This window comes from Nycticebus coucang, chromosome 7 (genome assembly GCF_027406575.1).
Source record: "Nycticebus coucang isolate mNycCou1 chromosome 7, mNycCou1.pri, whole genome shotgun sequence".
NCBI lineage: Eukaryota > Metazoa > Chordata > Mammalia > Primates > Lorisidae > Nycticebus > Nycticebus coucang.
This window is the reverse complement of record NC_069786.1, coordinates 129703677-129723735: the sequence shown is the minus strand read 5'-3', so window position 1 is coordinate 129723735 and position 20059 is coordinate 129703677. Positions and strand designations below refer to the sequence as shown.

Genomic DNA, 20059 nt, shown 5'->3' with positions numbered 1-20059 from the left:
TTCCTAGGCGGTCTCTGGTGTCGTGTGGCAAACCAGGAAAGTGTCCTCCATGAGGAGTGGCTGCCCTACCCCTTTGCCAGGGGCTGATGTGCCCCGAGGGAAGAGTGGCCTCATCACCATCCCATGGCCCCTGTGGGAGCATCTGTCCCCGCTGGCTCCTATAGGTGGTTTCTTCTTTTAAACTCCGTGGGGTGTCTCTCTGCCCCTCTCTGTGTTAACAAAAGGCTGGCGTCTTCATGGGAGGCTCCAGGCAGTAACCTTGGGGTCTCCCTAATGCAGGCCATGTTTGAGCTGGTCACGTCCGAGGCCTCCTACTACAAGAGCCTGAACCTGCTGGTGTCCCACTTCATGGAGAATGAGCGGCTGAGGAAGACCCTGCACCCGTCCGAGGCACACATCCTCTTCTCCAATGTCCTAGACGTCCTAGCTGTCAGTGAGCGGTGAGGACGCAGGGACAGCCACCCCTCTCGGGGCCTTCTCCATGCCTAGGGTGTGGTCAAAGCCAGTGACAAGCACTCGTGACACTGTCTCCTCTACTTCTGTGTGTTTGGAATTTGCCATAATAAAACATAAATGAATAAAAATGTAAATCCAAAGATTGCCACCACCAGTCCCAGCAGGGCGGCTAGCCTCATCCCCAGAGTCCCCTCCATCAGCATATGAGCTCTGAGTGTCCCACACCCCCTCACCCCAGCTGGAGTGACCTCAAGTCTGGCTCTTTTATGCAGAAAACTGCGGTCAGGCAAATTTAATTAAGTCAGGCAAGTCCAGGAGTGTTTGTGTAAGCCCTGGCTTGGTGCGTGCGGGGCCACGAGACCCTCTGTGTCCAGTGCAGGGCGTGGTCCTGGTGTCACGCTGTCTCTTCTCCTCTGCGTTGCACCTTCAGTGACTAGTGGAGGTGGTCGTAGGAGCTGCTTCCAGCGAGGCCTGTGTGAAGGAAGCTGAGCCAGAGTGAGGAAGAGAGGAAACAAACCCCAGTCACATTGCTAGGACAAAAAGCCATCGACCGTTTCCACAGCAGCCTGTGGAATTTTGCAGCTAAGAGCCACATGGGGATCAGCCAAGTTGCCCCTCATGCTTGGACATGAAGCCACGGCGTGGCATAACAGGGCAGCCCCTCACCGAGCAGTGAGGGATACTTACCGTCACACGCGGCTCGCTCTCGTGGGTCCCCTGAGTGGGTCCTTCCTTGGCATTGCCCCAACCCTTCCTTCTGCAGCCCAGCCACTTCCTCATAGCAGGCCCAGCTAGTAGGGTTAGGAGATCACGGCTGACTAAAGCCAGGGCAGCTGTGAGACCCCTTGGCTGCCATACTTCTTGTTTCTGTGTTTGTATTTTACTCTGGAAAGTTCCAAACATGCGGAAGTAGGGAAACCCACATATGGAGCCCCACGCACCGGCCTCGGGCTTCTGCAGCAGATCCTCATTCTTGTTTCATCTCCTCTCCTGACCCATTGGTGCCTGCCTGAAAGATGAGGTCGCCCTCTCTCAATGCTACTAATGCCATTGTCCACCTATGAAACTGAACAGCAGTAATTCCTTGATGTGGCCAAATACGCAGCCAGCACTCAGATTCCCCCCCAGTCCATCTCACCGGCTCATCTTACACTGGTTTGTCTGAGCCAGGACCACTCGCTGCCCTTGGTGGGACTTTTCCTGAGTCTCTGCCACCCAGACCCCCTCAACCCGAGCCCCTGCCCCCTGCAGGTTTCTCCTGGAGCTGGAGCACCGGATGGAGGAGAACATCGTCATCTCTGATGTGTGCGACATCGTGTACCATTATGCAGCCAACCACTTCTCAGTGTACATCACCTACGTCAGCAACCAGACCTACCAGGAGAGGACGTACAAGCAGCTGCTGTGAGTGTGCCCTGCCCCAGGCCTCGGGACACCCCCTCCTCCTGCACGGTGGGCACCTTTGGCATCTCCCTCTGCTGCCCAAGGTCCAAATGGGCCACAGAGGTTAGCCCTGCTTCTGGGAGTATCCAAACCAGCACTTCCCAGGGCATTTGGTGTCATTAACCCACCCTGACCCTCTTGGGGTCAGGACCTGTGTCCAGAACAGCCGAGCAGAACTCTGTGAGGATAGAGAAGAGAGCATGAAGCCAAGTGGACAGTCTGCCCAGGGCGGCAGAGAAGTGGGTCTGAACCAGCAACAAGGGTAGGGATGGGCGGGAAGGAGTCTCTTTGATGGTTTTCCAGCAGTGCACTTGAACTCATTGCAAATCTGCCCATTGTGTAAACTTTCTTAGGTGTTTCAGTTGACAAGATGATTTTCAGTCAACTGCTCTTGAATTCTTGCGCTGATACACCAGGCTTACCCGGAGAGGTGTTGCAGTGCCACAGTGAGGTGTATATATAAGGACTTCCCGAGTAGTAATACCTGATCACACACTGCACTCCCATAGCCGTAGAGTTAATTATGAATGTTTCAAGTCTTAAGTATTTGGGCATTTGGGTGTTTTAATGGTAGGTGTTAAAAACGTTGGAATTTGAGGGAATTAACATGCTATTTGGGGGACAAGCGCTAAGAAGGCAAGCACCCAGCAGAACAAGAATAGGGTGCAGTGCCTAAGAGTCCATGGGGCAGCCCTTCACCATGCCTTGGGCCTGCAGCCCACCGCCGCCAACAACGTCCTCCCCAGCCCCTGTTGGCGCCGCAGACAGCCACTGCCAAGCCCACCTTGTCAGAGATAGTGCAGGCCTTCCGGGCAGGTGTCTCCAGCTCCCCGCTGGGTAGAACCTTCTACCGTGCCCTGATTCACATCCCTGGCCACCCAGGCACGCTCACCCTCCCACACACATTTTGTTCCGTGTTCATGGCCTGACAGGTGAAGCCACTATTGTTATTTGACTTGTACATGAACAGTTTATTTTCCATTTAAAGAAAGAAAGGAAGAAAGAAATAGGCATGTTTTCCGTGTCTGTGGGTCATCTGGTTCCTGGGAGGCCATGGATGAGGCAGAAATGCCTCCAACTGGGGCCTCCTCCGAGCCCACAGACCCACCCCCACATCTGTGTCCCCAGCCAGGAGAAGGCAGCTTTTCGGGAGCTGATCGCACAGCTGGAGCTCGACCCCAAGTGCAAGGGGCTGCCCTTCTCCTCCTTCCTCATCCTGCCTTTCCAGAGGATCACGCGCCTCAAGCTGCTAGTGCAGGTACTGTCCAGTCCTCCCTGCCCTGCCGGATTGGCCCTGTGGTCATTCCAGGCTCTGGTGGCTTTCTAGGAAGTCCATCAGTTCCACAAATCCCATTTAAGCTCCTACTGTGTGCCAGGCACATTCCCAAGCAGTGGGAGCTCAGCCCCTTTCCCCAGGGAGCCACGTTCAGGAGGGAAGAGACCACACACAGCCAGGAAATGGTCATGGCCATCAGGACAGTAAGAGGGAGTGACACCATCAAGGAACCGCCTGGCCACTACCAATTATGGGGGGTGGATTCAGAAAGACAAGTGACATTTAAGCTGAGACTTGATGACAAAGAGGGGCTGACCCAGTGATGATCTGGAGGAAAGAACATTCTACCCAGAGGGAGTGGCTTATGCAAAGGCCTGGGGGCAGGTGAGACAGTGGATTCTGTCCTCAGTGTGACAGGTGCCACTTGATCCACTGAGGCTGCTGTGGAGCATAATGGCAGGAGAAGGGGCTCATCTTGGCCTGAGGAGCAGGGTGGGGAGTAGAGACCTGGAGGGAACTTGGGGAATTGAGATCAGTGACTTGCTGAGAGAGGAGACAAGAGGCCTGAGCTGCACAGGGTGAGTGGCACAGAATGTGCAGCATGGCCGAGCTGGGGAGGCCAGGTGTGGAGGGCAGGTGGGGAGGCCAGGTGCGGAGCGCTTGACGTTCACTGTGGAAGGAGCTGAGCTCCAGGTAGCTGTGGCTGTAAGTCATAGACAGGAGGAATCAGAGCAGGAGCTGTTGGCATCTGGGTGGAATTTTATATTAAATACAAGAGACCACCAAGGAAGGGGAAATAGAGGCCTTAGACTACACCCTGGGCTGGGCCTTTGACTACACCCTGGGCCTGGGCCAAAGCCAGGCCCAAGAAGGAAGAGCCGTGAGGGGGGACAGACCCAGGAGAGGTGGAGCCCAGCCTGAGGCCTCCTGAATGAGACTGGGACCAGGCAGCAGGATGGAGACCCCCACCCCTGCCTGACACATGCTGGGGACATGTCTGTTCACAGCCCAGGCAGGGGGAGCTGTTGGCAGCAAAGCAGATGAAATAGGTGGCGCAGAGTCCAGCTGTGGCTCTGAGGGGAGCAGCCTAGATGGTGACCTGGAGGTCAGAAGTCAGGCAGGTGGAAGGCCAAACGCAGGGGTCAGCTCACACCAGAAGCCACAGTAAAAAGGAAGGGAGGCCCAAGCTGGGGAGGAGGGACTCAGGAGCAGCAAAGAAACAGGTGTCAGAAGCAGCCCCTGTGCAGGGATGGCAGGTGACAAGGACATGGGAAAACAGCACAGTTGTCAACCTGAATCATAACACAGCCATGATTAAAGGAGTTCCTTGAGAAATTTTTTAACTTGGAAAAGCTGAAAGAGAAGACAGTGACATCTCCTAATTATACAGAGAAAAATATTTTATAGAAATTTTATTAAAAAAGAGCATATATGGATGTATAAAAATCTGAACCTTTGTAAAATGTAAACCAAAAAAACTAAGATTAAGACCTAGGGCAAAGCTGTTGTTAGGAAAACAATGGAATGGGGAACCTCAGGGAGGGCTCAAAGGAGGGATGGTGGGGAGCCCAGGGGAGGGGCGGCCCAAGTAGGATGGCAGGTCACTGCCTCAGGTCGGCCACCAGAGTGGCCTGGGCAGATGGAGCTTTTAGTCCAGTGAGAGAAGATGGAGCCTGAATTGTTCTGTTCAGCAGGGAGAATAATCTGGGAGTAGGGCAGTGACGGTTTGGTGACTGGCCACCTGCAAAGGGAAGGCCTAGGGAGGTGTATGTAAGACTCACAGGTTTCTGGCTTGGCTGCCCGAGGTGGGGCAGGTGACCACACGGCAGGCCTAGGGCCCAGAGGCCTCTGCCCATGCAGTTGGAGACCTCCGCCCCTGGTCTCCCACCCCCATAGCATTTAGTTCCCCTTGGGGCCAGGGTGGCCCTAAGTGCACAGGACAGTCTCTCTCTGCTGGACACTATACCGGGTTCCTCTTTTGCTTTGATCTTTGCTGTACCCTGAGGTCTTGGGCTCTGGCTGGTGACGGTAGAGAATGGTCAGTCCTCACAGCACACTTGAGCCCGTGGTCATCATTTCACAGCCTGGAAGGTTGGATGCTCAGCCCGGCCTGTCATGGCTTCTCTGGCCGTCTGTCCTAGAAGGGAGTGTGTCTATGCAGGAGGGGGAGACACTGAGGGGAGGAAAAGTCGGAAGCAAGGGAAGTTAATGGGCCTTTCCCTGTGCTTAGAATATCCTGAAAAGGGTGGAAGAGAGGTCAGAGCGTGAGTGCACGGCCTTGGACGCCCACAGGGAGCTGGAGATGGTGAGTCGCCCCCTCTTCCTGTGTGCTCAGTAAACCGTGTGCTGGTCTCCACCCACCTGCCCGGTCCTGCTCCCTAAATGCAGTTTAAGAATTGTTTTTGCAATGCAGAAAAGTCATTTGGGCTACAAAATACACAAGGTGTGGCTTGAACTGAGCTCTGTGAACATGCCTGCCAGGGACGTCAGGGTGGCATCCTCGGGACACCTTCATCTGTGTGGCACTCTTCGCCACCACAGGCTCCCAGCCCTTGTTAGCCACCTGGTGCTGCTCACTGCAGGCACATGGCTGCAAAGACCCCACACTTGTCTCTGCCTGTGTCCCGAGTCAGCAGCCACCTCGCCTCCCTCCTGTGAGGCCCCCCAGCTGTCCTTGCTCTCCTTGCTCCCTGACATAGCTCCGGCCCTGAGCTCCGCCCTCCAGATCCATCTCCCGTGTGCGTCCCTAGGAGAGAGGTCGCTGGCCCTGCCCAAGAGCCCTGGGCTTTTCCTGCCTAATCCTCAGAGAGGGACAGTTTCTCCTGGGGACTCTGAGCAGATCAGGGGCTGTGTGGGAGGGGTCAGCTAACACATTTCCACCCTCGGTGCCCCTAGAGTGCTCGGCTGTGTTTGGGGCCTGGTGTCAGCTGCAGCTCAGAGCTAGTGTAGGCAGCTGGGCTGGGGCACCCCTGTCGTGCTAGTGGCCCCATGAGGGGGGAGTGTGGGCTGCAGGAAGTCCATCCCACTTCTGTGCCACCCAGGGCGGAAGCTTAGTAAAAGGAAACTGCCCTCGGTGGGCACCTGGTGGTGGTTTTAAGCTACAGGGAGCCACGGGGGCTTCCTACTTTTACGTAGTCCGTCCCTCACCCAGACCAGTCCACTACCAAAGTCCTCTGGCAGTTGTACCTGGGAACACTGGGGAGGAAAGACTCCTTGCCTCAAGCAGGTAGTCAGAGGGAGTCAGTGACCCTTGAGCCAGAATGTCTTTTGGACCCCTGGCCACCCCTGGAAGCAGAAGGTGCATTTGACCCAGGTGAATTCATTCCAGCCACGCTGGGCCACAGGAAGTGGGTCCTGTGACCTGTGAGGGGCCCATGTGCCCCAGGAGGTTCTTTCCTGCTTTTAGCTGTTTTCCTTTTAATGAAAGGTATACTCTGTGTCTCACAGCTTAATTTTTAAAAATAAAGGTTTGTTCTTTTCTCTAATTTATAAAACTATGCTTAAAACAAGAAAACTCAGGGCGGTGCCTGTGGCTCAAAGGAGTAGGGCACCAGCCCCATATGCTGGAGGTGGTGGGTTCAAACCCAGCCCAGGCCAAAAACTGCAAAAAAAAAAAAAAGAAAAGAAAAGAACACTCAGAAAATGCTTATGAGTAAGTAGATCATACTGCTCTCGGGCTAAACCACACCCAACTGCAACATGCTGCAGCAACCTTCTGCGTGCTGGCACACACGTGGCACGCGCGACACACACAGGGCACACATGGACACACGTGCCACGCACGACACACAGGGAACACATACATACGTGGCACGTGTGACACACACAGGGCACACGCGCACGTGGCACACGTGACACACACAGGGCACACATGCACACATGTGGCACGTGCGACACACACAGGGCACACATGGACACACGTGGCACGCGCGACACACACACAGGGCACACACGCGCACGTGGCACGCACGACACACCCACACAGGGCACACATGCACACAAGTAGCATGCGCTTCACACACACAGGGCACACATGCACACGTGGCACGCGCGACACACCCACACAAGGCACACATGCACACGTGGCACGCGCAACACACCCACACAGGGCACACATGCACACAAGTGGCACGTGCGACACACACCCAGGGCACACATGCACACACGTGGCTCATGCGACACACACACAGGGCACACATGCACACACGTGGCATGCACAACACACAAGGCACACATGCGCACATGGCACGTGCGACACACCTACACAGGGCACACATGCACACAAGTGGCTCGTGTGACACACACACAGGGCACACATGCAAACACGTGGCATGCACAACACACACAAGGCACACATGCACCCATGTGGCACGCACAACAGACAAAGGGCACACATGCACACACGTGGCACTCATGCAGCACACACACAAGTCACACAACCGTATTCTTGGCAAGGGCTGTGGCCCACACGCCACTCTGCTGTGTTAGCACACAGAGAGTTACTGCATTTAACCGTTGCCCAGCGCTCAGTTATATGGATCTATTGCTGTTATTTTAGTCAAGCCCACCTGGCCATTTAGGTTGACTGCGGTGTTTCTCACTGTAAACTACACTGCAGACAACAGCCCACTTCTCTGGGCACTATGCCCTGTTCACACTTTCTGGAGCACCCGTGGTATGCCAGGCTCTGGAGTAGGTCCCACGGGCCAGCACAGGGTCGTGCTCCCAGAAGCCCTGCAAACGCAGTATTCTCAAGGCCTCTTGGCACCTGGTTGTGGCTAGGAGGGCAGGGAGAGTCTTCATGCCCTCACGGGTGTGAGGCCAACCTGGGCCCTGTGGGGCTGCCCATCCCAGTTTGACAGGTGAGGAAGGAGGCTGGATATGTGTGTTCCTGGCAAGGACAAGGCACTGACTTTCTCCACTAGAACCAACAGGTTATCCCACCTCCCTGTGTTCCGGAAGGTGCTAGAGAAAGGAGCTGCAGCCCATTGGAGACTGGCTGGCCAGTCTCAGCTACTTGGTGCCTAGTAGCCTGGTCCCTCAGGCTGAGAAAGCTGGCGGGGGGCCTCATGTGCCCTCCTCCCTGTCCCAGGTGGTGAAGGCGTGCAACGAGGGCGTCAGGAAGATGAGCCGCACGGAGCAGATGATCAGCATTCAAAAGAAGATGGAGTTTAAGATCAAGGTGAGTGGAGGGATCAGGGCCAGCTGCACCCATGGCCAGGTCCCTGCCCCCACCCCAGGGCACAGACAACCTGTGGCTGGCTGGGAGCTTTGGTCACTAGCCACACTCAGGTCCCTGCTGCCCCATGACCTCCCCAGCTGAGGTGGTCTGCCTGCCCCTGGCCTCCAGACTCCATCACAGTGGCCTCGACATACCTTTTGAGAGACAAGTGTCCAAGACCGTTGTGCAGGGACCTGAGCTGTCTGCCTGGGTGTGATCCTGTCCCTATCCACCAGCTGGTGACCTCGAGCAGTCAGTTTATATGAAGTGTGGCAGGGATCCCTGTTTCAGGGATTTACAAATTGGGAGGACTTGGAAGCTACTAACCTTCCCCCAACGCTTTATGTAATACTGCAGGCATTGGTGAGCCCCCGGGGGCCCTGGGCCTGCATTCCTGGTGACTTGGGCATGTCAGCACATGGTGCTGAGGTCAGACTGGGTTTGGGAGCTCAGCCCCACTCGCGGATGCAGAGGTGGCCTCTATCTCCACATGCAGCTGCGCCTGGCAGGCTGAGTGCCAGGTGTTGGTGCCTGCCCCAAGCTACATAGTCAGGACCAGTGGCTGTCCTCACCCCCAGGGTCCCATTTCTTCCTCCCCCCTTGTAAAGTTGGCCCCTTCTTTGATTCTGCATCAAGCAGATGAACCTCATGGGGGCAATGATGACAGTCACCAGCCACCACACTTAACAGGCACACACATGCAGTAGTCACGGTGGTTCCCTGCACACGCTCACATGTAAACAGATGTGCACATGGACACACAGGCATGTACACGTGTACACACACGCACACATGCATGTACATGTACACACACGCACACATGCATGTACATGTACACACATGCGTATGAGCACATACATTGCATACCTGCACATGCAGCGTGTGTGTACACACATGCAAACACACAGACACACGCACACACATACAGGGACGCACATTCACGGTCAGACTCACGCACTGCCCTGCCATTTCCCTGCATCCGTGTACCCGGGTCCTGGGCAGCAGCAGGACACAAGACAGAGCCAGCATGGCCCTGACACACTGCACGTCACAGTATAACCCGTCCCCTGCGGGGCGTGGCCTGCCTGATGCCTCCTCTCCCCAGTCGGTGCCCATCATCTCCCACTCCCGCTGGCTGCTGAAGCAGGGCGAGCTGCAGCAGATGTCGGGCCCCAAGACCTCCCGGACCCTGAGGACCAAGAAGCTCTTCCATGAAATTTACCTCTTTCTCTTCAACGACCTGCTGGTGATCTGCCGGCAGATCCCCGGGTGAGTCAGGGCCAGGACATGCCAGGTGAGCATGATGGACACTGGGTTTGGCTGGGACCTGGGGGTGCAGCGAGGAGGCAGAACACAACTCAGGCTCTGGGGTCAGGTTTAAGGGTTTGCTTTCTTGCTGTCCAGCTTTGGGCCTTTGGCCTCGGTTTCCCCTCCTGTTAAGTGGGAGCTTGCTCCTGGGGTTGTGGAGGGCCCTGCTCAGCGTCTGACACAGCCAGTGTTCAGCAGAGTGGCCACTGCAGTGTCATCAGGGCTAACTCCTCGCCTGTACCTGGGGTGGGTCACTCTGGGGTGAGGAAAGCAGGCATTCAGGTGGGAGCTTCCAGAGTGGGTGAAGAGAGGCAGAGCTGTGGGGGTGGGCTCTCCTGGGACCCCCCCACAATCCTCCTTGAGGCTAACCTTCCTGCCCTGCCTCCCCTGGTCCCCAGAGACAAGTACCAGGTGTTTGACTCAGCCCCAAGGGGCCTGCTCCGCGTGGAGGAGTTGGAGGACCAGGGCCAGACGCTGGCCAACGTGTTCATCCTGCGGCTGCTCGAGAATGCGGATGACCGGGAGGCCACCTACATGCTGAAAGCATCCTCTCAGTGAGTGCCTGGAGACCCTCGGGGCACCTGTCCAAGCGGCCTTGCCTGCCCATTCGCCCATCCCAGTCGTAGCGAGGCTCAGCACACACTCGTGCAGGAGCAGCCTTGCCCCATCCTCCCTGCCCCAAGACCTCGATGTGAGGCTTCTGTTGGTGTCTGGGGAAGAGGCCCTGGGGGTGTTTGTGCCTCTCCCGTGTGTGTACTCATGTTCCCTCAGGGCTTCAGACTCTGGGCAAGTCTGTCTTTTCGGATGGGCCACCTTAGAGCTTCAAGCCCTCCCCCTGCTGCTCCCTGGCCTTGTGGCCTCAAGCCTGCACCATCTCCTCCTGGGCAGCCTCAGAACCCTTGAAAGAGGTGAACAAGATAGATGTGGGGAGACAGGCTTTGTGAGCCATGAGACCCAACTCTCTCGTGCCCTGCCGAGCTGGGCCTCCGCCTCTCTCCTCATCCCTAAAGCTGGTGCAAGGGGAGGGATGAGAAACTGTGGCTGCAGTGGAGCTGACCGCGGAATGTGCTTTCACGAGTCTCCTTGAGGGACCTGGTAGAGAAGCACCACACTGGAGGACCACAGTGGGGCTCCCGGGCCTTTGCGCAGTTTCCGTGTGTGTAACCCTGGGATGGACAGTTTCTGTGGCTCTGCTGAGCTGTCCCTGGGGTAGCCTTGAGTGATGCTCTGGCTGGCACTGAGTGGCTGCTAGTTGAGGGGGGGTGCTGTTGCTCTGTGGTTGGGGCACTGTCCTCTTTCCTGCACTAGGAGTGAGATGAAGCGCTGGATGACCTCACTGGCCCCCAACAGAAGGACGAAGTTTGTTTCGTTTACATCTCGGCTGCTGGGTAAGTCACCAGCTGGGCCAAGGGACACACCTTGTGCTTTGGCGTGGTTCAGCCCTGCTTTGGGTGCTCTGTGAACTCTCCCCGAGCCAGAGGTCCCAGAGGCCTGCGTGGGCCTCCACAGAGGTGGGCCTTGTATACCAGCTAACTGCTTAGTGTCAGGAATGCTGGCATCCCCAAGCTTTGTAAATGTTGGACAGAGTTAACAAAGAAACTCCTGGGTTCTGAGTGGCAGGTACCACATAGACACCGGAGGAATTAGGGCTTTGGGGGTTGCCAGCGTCTGAAACACTTACAAAATCTGAAAGAGCACAGCCCTTAGAGAGGAGCTGCTAAGCCTGGTCAGCTCACCCTGTCCTGACCACCCCAAAGCCGCTGCCAGGGCCACAACCCAGGTACGGGAAGTTCCTTTTGCAGTCTAAGAGTCACCTCACAGCCTGTTAATCCCTTTATCTGAGTATTGCTTTTTCCTCAGAACTTCTGGCTATTTTAATAATCTTTTTTTTGGAAACAATCTTTCCTCTCCCGCAAATGAGCCTTTTTCAGTGGCTGTGGGAGTTCGTTTTCCTATTTTAGACAGAGCCCAGCCACTTGCTGCAGCACCATCCCTATTGGCCACTGGGTGGTGTCCAGGGCTTACCTGGGTATAGGCAGGGGGAGTGACGCAGCAGTGAGGACATGCCACACCCCTCTGCCCCCATCAGACTGCCCCCAGGTCCAGTGCGTGCACCCATATGTGGCCCAGCAGCCAGACGAGCTGACGCTGGACCTCGCCGACATTCTCAACATCCTGGACAAGACTGAAGACGGTGAGTCCCAGTGACCTTCCCCCACCTCCCACCCCCGGGACTCTGCCCTGAGCCTTGCCCAGCCTGAGGGATGAAGATGAGGTAGGAGAGGCAGACGCCACAGCTGGCTGGTGTGAAGGTAGAGCCCCGCGTCTCTGCCACATCTCTGCTCCCTGAGACACTGCAGCACCCGAGCTACCTTTGGCCTTCCCTCAGAACCACAGAAAAGACTTTTCCCAGTGCCACTATTTCCACGCCCGCCCCCAGAGCTGTTAGGTCTCGCCTCTTCCCCTTTGCAAGTGGATGGCTCCCTGTCCCTTTCCCCTGGATGGCCCTGGTCTCAGCGCCCCCATCACAGTGAGAGGGAAGAAGACCAGGTACTTTCTAACTCTGACCCCAGACCCTGTATTGGCAGCAAGAGTTCCCAGGCAAGCCTGTGGCCACCATGCTTGGAGCCCCACGTGGGCCCAGAAGCCACCCCAACCCCTGCCTGCCCCTGCTGGTAGCATCAGTTCCAAGTGGAGCTTGCTCCCAGTGCCTGCAGAATAACACTAACCCCACTTCCTTTTTAAAATCATATGCCTTGTTTCTACATGAATTGCCCCTAATGAAAATCCCCCAAACGTTCAGAAGCACCTCCCTTCCCGTTTCTCCCTCTCCTCACGCAGCGCTCTCCAGGGGAGGCCATTTCCAGACAATCCCTCTCATGGGTACTCCCAAAGTTCCAGGGGCTCTCCTGCCCGCCCCCACAGACTACCAACACCCTGACACACCTCCCAAACCCCTGAGCAAACACATGGTGACCTCTGGGAGGAGAGAGCCAGGGGACTCAGTGATTCCTGGTGTCCACCAGAGCATGCTGGCCACCCTCAGCTGACCACACTGGCCCTCAGGAGGCCAAGAGTCTGGGAGGAGTTGCCCAACAAGAAGGTGATTGCACAGCCCAGGTCAGCTGCCTCCCCCACAGGCCCCTGAATGCCTCTAGCTTTGGGGGGTGGCCCTTGGTGTGTCTTGGGCTCTAAGAGGCAGCCTGGAATTGCCGAGGATCTGGAGTGGTTTCCAAAGTCAGTTCAGAACCGTGTAGCACAGAGTGTGACTGGCTGCGCCCTACTGGGTTTGTCCTGTGAACGTGCCCACGTGCCTCTCCTGGAGCTCTAGCTTGTGGGGTAAACAAATCTGAGCGTCTCCATCAGGGTACATGGAGCAGCTGCCCTTTGGGAAAGGCCAACTGGACCCTTAGTGTCCCCGCACAGATCGGACCTCTGGCCAAGAGAGAGCCTACCCCCCTACCCAGGCCTGACCCTCTGCCCCCTCCCTGTGTAGGGTGGATCTTTGGTGAGCGTCTGCATGACCAAGAGAGAGGCTGGTTCCCCAGCTCCATGACTGAGGAGATTTTGAACCCCAAGATCCGGTCTCAGAACCTCAAGGAATGTTTCCGTGTCCATAAGATGGATGATCCTCAGCGAAGCCAGAATAAGGACCGCAGGAAGCTGGGCAGCCGGAATCGGCAATGATCCCTGGTGCAGGGCACCACCTGGCAGAGGAATGTGGGCAGGTGGGGGCAAGGCCTGGCAGGAGACCCCAACGGACAGTGGAGGGCTCTGGGGAAGGACAGCCCGTGGGATGTGACTTGGGAGACCCAGCCCTCTCCAGCACAATCAGTGCTCTTGAGACTTCGCCCCTCGTTCACAACCTGGATGAAGGCTGCCTGTGTCTCCTGATGTGTTTGTAAATGAGAAGAAAGTATATTTTAAGCAGTGTTACACCACGTCTCTCCTATCTCTTAGAGGGGGTGGAAGTGGGTGGGCATGTTCCAGGGCCTTCCTAGAGACTGGAAGAGGCCCCAGACCCAGGCTGTCCTTGGCAAGGGACAGGCAGAAGGTGAGGATTGTCCCCACCCCCTGCACGAGTCCTTCTCTACCTTGGAAGCCATTGGCATCTACCAGGCACACGGTGGGCCGTGCTTACCTGAAGGACCTTGACGAGTGGCCCTTGGTCTCCAATTCATAGCACGGAGGGCCCACACCACCTCTGGCTCCCCAATGGGCTGGCTGTTAACTATGTTCTGGCCCCTTGAGGAGCCCAGGTGTTTTAAGGAATGAATTGGTCACTGCATCTTATATTGGTTATGGTTATGAGAAGAGCAAATATCACTTTTGGCTGCATTAAAAGAAGCATCATGTATAAAATAAAGGAGATGAAGGTCTACTCTTTATTGTACTGGACCCACAGGATGAGGTATTGGGTTCTGGACAGGAGGAGAGGCGCAGCCTTCAAGGCCCTGGAGGAGGCACGTTCCAAAGGAGGGGGCAGAGGAGGTTCCCAGAGCACAGGAAGCCAGGGCAGGGCCTCAGAATGGGAGAGGCCTCTGCTTATAACAGGAGGGGCTGTTTGAGGGAATTGGGGACACCCTTCTTGCAGAGGAAGTGAAAACACAGATTTGGAAGAGCACAGAGGCACTGGGGTATCTGTGGGTGATGGTCCCATGGGGGGTCTGATCACAGGTATAGGGCTGGGATGCTGGCCTCATTTCTGTGCACTCCCCCCCGCCCCACCCCAGTGGTAGCCAGTTACCCAGAGGCTGCAGCTCCTCCCAGGCCCAACCTGCTCTGTCCCCAACTGTTGAGGGGCACTGTGTGCCTGGGACCACACTGACTACAGGCCTTTGCTTTAAATCCAGTGGCACTATGCGGCATCTTTCCACAGGCCACAGCACAGCTTTCTTGAGACCTCAGACCTTTGAGAATAGGAGTCCCCGGGAGCATGGGTGCACCTGCAGGGCTCACTCAGCTGGGGAGGGCAGCCCCCTGGACCCAGTGAGGGACCCACCCCTGGGGGGAACGCCTGCCTGAGTCCCCAAGGGTGGGCCATCTGCTTGTGGCCCTTGCTTTGAGAAGATGGCAGACAGCCTGCAGAGCAGACCATCTGCTCTCAGGGAGGCCTCAGCTACTCAAGGTGATGTGAAAAGAAATAATTTCAACAGTTTATGAAAATCAGTTTGATGACACTCCTTTATATGCAGGAATTTTCAATCCATGATGTGTTGCAGGGGCTCTGGAGTAAAAATAGGTTGAGACAAGCTCTCCACCCATGTGAAGTGTCTGGGCACTGGGGGTTTGTCAGGAGTTGAAGAGCCCTGGGGAGGGATCTTTGGTCTGGGGACCTTCTAACAGCCCCTCTTCCAGGCCTCAGCTCCAAAGGCCCCGGGGTGGGAGAAGGGACAGAGTTCTGGCCTCCCTGCTGTACACAGGGCAGGTCGGCCACCATCAAACTGAAAATTATGCTCCTGGCGGGGTGCGGTCCCCATGCTCCCACCCCCTCACTTGCCCCCACACTCAGACACCAGCTGAGCTGAGCTGAGCTGGGAAAGACGTTTTTCTTTCCCTGAACAAGTCAGCTGCCCACGTGGGAGCTGCCGGCTGAGCCCAGCCAGGCCCGGCAGTACGAGTGGGGACAGTATCCTGTGTCACCCCTCCACTCACGAAAACTCCTGGTCAGGGGCTTCCAGGGGCCCTGACTCTGCAGGCCTGGGGGTCCGAACCCGCAGAGGGGACCCTGCTGCCCGGCTCAGGCAGAAGACGCACCCTCCCCGCAAATATCCAGGCGTCGGTTGGGCGCCCCAAAGACCCTGCCCTCTGGCATCTCTCGGCCCAGCCTCCAGGAGCAGGGCGGTGGCCCTGGCAGGCCCACGGCCTCCCGTTCTCCAGCCCTCGCCTCTCCTCTCCCGCCCTTCCCTGTCCTGGGCGCCCGCTGAGGGGGTGGACGGGTGCCGGTCCCAAGGGGCGCCTTGGGGACCGCGCAGGGTTGTCCGCTGGGGCCTGGGCAGGGCGCCACGTCCATGACCCCACTAAAAGTGTGGGCTGCGAGCGGCAGCGGAAGCCCAGCGCGCGCTCCTCGGGCCCCGGGCCGTGGCACACGAGACCTGCGCTCGCACCCAGGTGCACACCACGCGCGCGGGCTCCGACACGCTAGGCTCACACAGGGCGAGTCCCGGCCGCTCACGCCCCGGCACGGGCACACACGCACGCGGGGACACACGCACGCGGGGAGTCGCACCGCGGCCGGGCGCGGCCTCTTTATTCGCTTCAGGAGGCAGAAAACTTTCTCAGCGCGACCACCACGAGCGCCAGCACCACGCACGTGGCCAGCAGGGCGGCGATGGCGATGGCGGCGATGGCGCCGGGCCCCAGCGAGCCTGCGGAGGGTGAAGGAAGCGTCAGTCCCAGGCCCCTGCCCGGCCAGCCCTTCGGTCCTCCCTTGCGCCCCTGCCCCTCCCGCAGGCCCATACCGCCGCTTTGGTCCAGCGGCTCCTGTGCTGTGCTGTCCTCCGGGCCTGGCGCAGGGGTGGAGGCGGGGGGAACAGTGTCCACAGGCTCCCGGGAGGGGCTGGTGCTCTCCACGGGGCCTTCTCCGGATGGCAGCTCGACGGGCTCGTTCCACAGTGTGGGCACAGGCTCCTGTGGACCCCCGGCTGCAAGGCCAAGGCAAGGGGTGGGGACCTGGAGACAGGGCAAAGGGACGGCACCTGGCCCCCCTTCCCTGCCCAAGTTAACCAACTGGGTGGGGGAGCACCTCGGGGTGAGGGGGGACCCTCTCATTTCAGTGGCAACTTGGAAATTTTCCCAGCACCAATAGGCTGTTGCCCCAGTGGAAGATCCGTTGCCACCAAATTAGGGGAGACTGCCACCCCAGCCTTCCACCAAACTCAGAGACCACCCTTTGGTCAAGGGGAAGAGGCCCAGCCAGGCCTCCCATGTCACAGCCAAGTAGGGGAAGGGTCTGCAATTTTGTTACCCCAGTGGAAGATTCCTTCTGGAGGCTGGGTCGACAAAAGACTTAAGTGTGCCCACTGCTTGGGAGACCCCAAGGTCTGGGGCTCACAAGCTTCTTGTCTCCCAGAGAAATAGACAAGCCACGGCCTTGCTAGCTCACCACACACCCAAGACAGACCAACAGGGAGGCACCTCCCTGTTCCACCACGGCCAGCATCTGGCCAGGGAGGCCCCCACAGGATTCCTGGGTACCAGGCCCGGCCAACCTGGGTGGTGTCTTTTGGGAATTAGCCCTGAACTCAGGAAGGGGAGTGACTAGCTCCTGAGAGGGCAGAGATCACCCCCTGGAGCCAGTAGGCATGGACGAGCAGTCTCCCTGGGAGTGGAGCAGACCTCTATAGAGGGCAGGTGGAATCCCAGCTGGTCCCAGCAGCTTGAGGGGCTAGACTTCCCCTACCTCCGGGCTTTCAAATCAGAAGGGCTGGGGCCCATCCTAGCTCTCTGATGCTCTCCCCCTGGGACCCCAGAAGACCGACTTCACCTCTAACTCCATCTCCCTGAACTCTGGGACAGGGTTCAGACCCTGCCTCTCAAGCATCTTGCACAAGTTGGTAACTGACATCATCACCATCTCTAGCTGTTGTCTTCACTGCGGGGCCCTCTGGCAAAGGGCTGGGACACGTCTGGGTATAAGCAAGCTGCTCCATATGCCCTGTGTCTCTGCCAGCTCAGGAGACCTTTGACAGCTGGTCCAGGGCTCATCTGCAGCCAGGGCCCCAGGGGCCAGGGGCAGAACATGCCCAGAACCATGGCTGAAGTTGACTGGGCAGGGCCAAGGTGCATTCTTATCTCCATCTGCATGTGGGTAGACTCTAAGTTTGCTGTGGTAAGAAGAGGGAACAAGGCTATGGCAGTGACCGCCTCCCCCAAAATCTGTCCTCTGGGAAGCCAGGAATAGACACAGTTGTCAGCCAACCTGGCAGCAGGTGAGTGCAGGAGGACAGAGCCCACGGGATTGTCAGGAGACCAGTGATGGAAGGACCAGGGTGACAGACTGAGGGTGGAGAGGGGGTGGGCTACAGGGCCCCTGAGGAGGTTCCATGCACCTTGGGGTGAGGATACCCAAACTCCATGGAGTGATGACATGCCACTACACACTCTGAGGCCTGGTGTCACTGCCACAGGGCTGGGCACCACGGGCTCTCCCCTGGCCCCACTGTCCCCAGCTGCCTTGCCTTTTGGTAAATAAGTTTGTTCAACGCTCAGTCTGACCACAGGGCCCCGCGGCTAGGCGCCCTTACTCACAGACGGCCTTTGTGTGACCATGAAGGGCCTTTTCATCCCTGCCCTGGCCTCCTGCCCACTCAACCTGGCCTGCTCCCCCACCGCAGTAGCTGTGGCCATAGGCATCCAGTGGGGAGGGCAGAGGCCAAGAGGCCCATGGACCACTCCTCTCATCCTGTGTGCTACAGGACCCTGGCCCATGAGCAGAGGCCCTGTGCACACCTGCTCAGAGCTTCAAGCCCCTGGGTGGGGTACCGAGAGCCTCCCAAATACCCTCCTTCCCAGAATGGCAGGAACCACCAGGACCCCTAAGACTGTGGGGTGGGGGTGGCGTGCTCCAGCCCCTGCCTGTGGGGCCTGCCTGCTCTCGGTAGGACATGTGGAGGGAAGAGGGGAGGTGAGGGCAGGTGAGGTCCTGGCTGTCCACAGAACATCCTGTTGCAGCAAAGCCCGCCCACCCACCCACATGGTGTGTACACAGTCTGACCTTGGGGCCACTGGCCAGTGGCCTGGGCTGGGTGAGCTGGTGGCACAGGAGTGGAGAGCTGGCAGGAGGCAGAGCCTCTGCCTCCACTCACATGGACCAGGAGGTGGTTTCACTGGAGTGAAAGGCAGCTGGAAGGATCACAGCCCCAAGATCCAGGCAATGGAAGACACCGCCCTCTGCTTTAGACAACTTTTACCCCAGTTTCTAGAGGCACACACCAGCTTGTCCAAGTTGGCATCTTCCCAATCAATGGGAGGAGGCTGTTCCACCCAAGACCACCCCGCCATCAGTGGAGGGGCCGGGCTATTGAATATATTGATACAGTCCCCTAATGTTTGCTGCAGGCTGAAAGCCCCATATGTTGCGCTCATGGTCCCTGTGAGGAGGGTAGAGCATGGCACGTGTGGCCATCCACCAGATAAGTGAAGGCACAGAGAGGTTAAGAAGCAGACTGAGCCTGGCTTGGTGGCTCACACCTATAATCCCAGCACTTTGGGAGGCAAGGCAGGAGGATCACTTAAGGCCAGGATTTCAAGACCCTGTCTCTACCAAACAAGACCCTGTCTCTACCAAACAAAAACAAAAACAAAACCCAGCCAAGCAGGGACAGCACCAGAAGCAAATCCAAGCCACAAGCTTCTTCTTGGGTTATCACCATCACCTACACTTTCCCAGTGTAGATGGGGGTCTCTCACCTCCCCACTGGAGGTAGGAGTCCTACCAGGCCTCCCTTTCCTTAGAAGCTCTCCCAGGCCACATTCTCAAGACCAACATCCACTTCCCTCCATCACAGATCTATAATCACTCCCCAAGGCCCAAACTGCCAGGGACTTGAAACACTCTCCTGGGACACAGACAGGCTGCCCTTCGGCCCAACTCCTGGCCAACAGAGATCACCTTCTTCTAGGAGCAAAGCCTACTGCCTGTGCCCTATCTGTGCCTGGGCCAGTCCCTCCAGCTCCCCAGACCTAGCCATTTTGACTTCCAAAGGGCCTGGGTCCAGTGTCTGCACCATCTGCAGAGGGATTTCAGGCCCTATATGCTTTCCTGAAATTTTTCCTGAGATGGGAACAGTATCTGAATCATCATTCTCTAAGGACATTGCAGAAAACCAGTAGGAGAGTTTGAAAAGTAACCAGCAAAGGCTCTGTGTTCTTCCACCCAGGTGGCTGGGCCTGTGCCTGGTGTCCCTTTGCCTCCCAGATCTAGGAGCCTTTGTGTTTTAGAGCATTAGAGTAATCCCTGCATCCATGGCAGCCAGACTTCCCTGGGCCTGGTCCCTAAGTCATCTTCCTACTTCAGAGGCTCTCATCCCACTCACTAACGATTCCCTGCGACTTTCACCCCGCACAGCTGCTGCCGGCCGTTCTCATAGGAGCTCTGAAGAATCCCCCAAATGGCCGTGCCATCTCCTGTGAGGGGCTTCTTCCCCAGTGGACATTGGAGAATCCAGCCCCAAGGTAGTTCCTGGCCCTGGGGGGCTGGTGGCAGCACAGCTGAAGGCCTGCACCCCTTACCTGTGAGCACCGCAGGGGCCAGGACCCCAGAGACCAGCAGCAGCGCCATGCACAGGGCCAGACAGGATGCCATCCTGGCCAGAGTGAGTGCAGCACAGGCGGGACGCACACAGGACTGAGTG

General features: G+C 57.4%; 2 protein-coding genes across 7 annotated transcripts in view; one reads left to right on the top strand and one right to left on the bottom strand.

Moving 5' to 3' along the window:
• NGEF (neuronal guanine nucleotide exchange factor) overlaps window positions 1–14085 on the top strand; it is a 118222-nt gene extending 104137 nt beyond the window's left edge. For all 6 annotated transcript variants that reach the window (XM_053598318.1, XM_053598319.1, XM_053598321.1 and 3 more), the window contains 10 exons: window positions 280–440; window positions 1708–1860; window positions 3028–3157; window positions 5406–5480; window positions 8268–8357; window positions 9502–9665; window positions 10103–10258; window positions 11013–11092; window positions 11794–11898; window positions 13201–14085. In XM_053598318.1, coding sequence (XP_053454293.1) covers window positions 280–440; window positions 1708–1860; window positions 3028–3157; window positions 5406–5480; window positions 8268–8357; window positions 9502–9665; window positions 10103–10258; window positions 11013–11092; window positions 11794–11898; window positions 13201–13391 — 1305 coding nt within the window. In that variant the 3' untranslated portion in view covers window positions 13392–14085. The remainder of the gene's footprint in view (window positions 1–279; window positions 441–1707; window positions 1861–3027; window positions 3158–5405; window positions 5481–8267; window positions 8358–9501; window positions 9666–10102; window positions 10259–11012; window positions 11093–11793; window positions 11899–13200) is intronic.
• A 1839-nt stretch (window positions 14086–15924) lies between these two features.
• Window positions 15925–20059, bottom strand: SNORC (secondary ossification center associated regulator of chondrocyte maturation). Its single transcript, XM_053598326.1, has 3 exons — window positions 19938–20059; window positions 16166–16348; window positions 15925–16072 (listed from the first exon to the last, which is right to left on the bottom strand). The coding sequence occupies exons 1-3, from the start codon at window positions 20008–20010 to the stop codon at window positions 15963–15965; spliced, it is 366 nt and encodes a 121-aa protein (XP_053454301.1). The 5' UTR covers window positions 20011–20059; the 3' UTR covers window positions 15925–15962.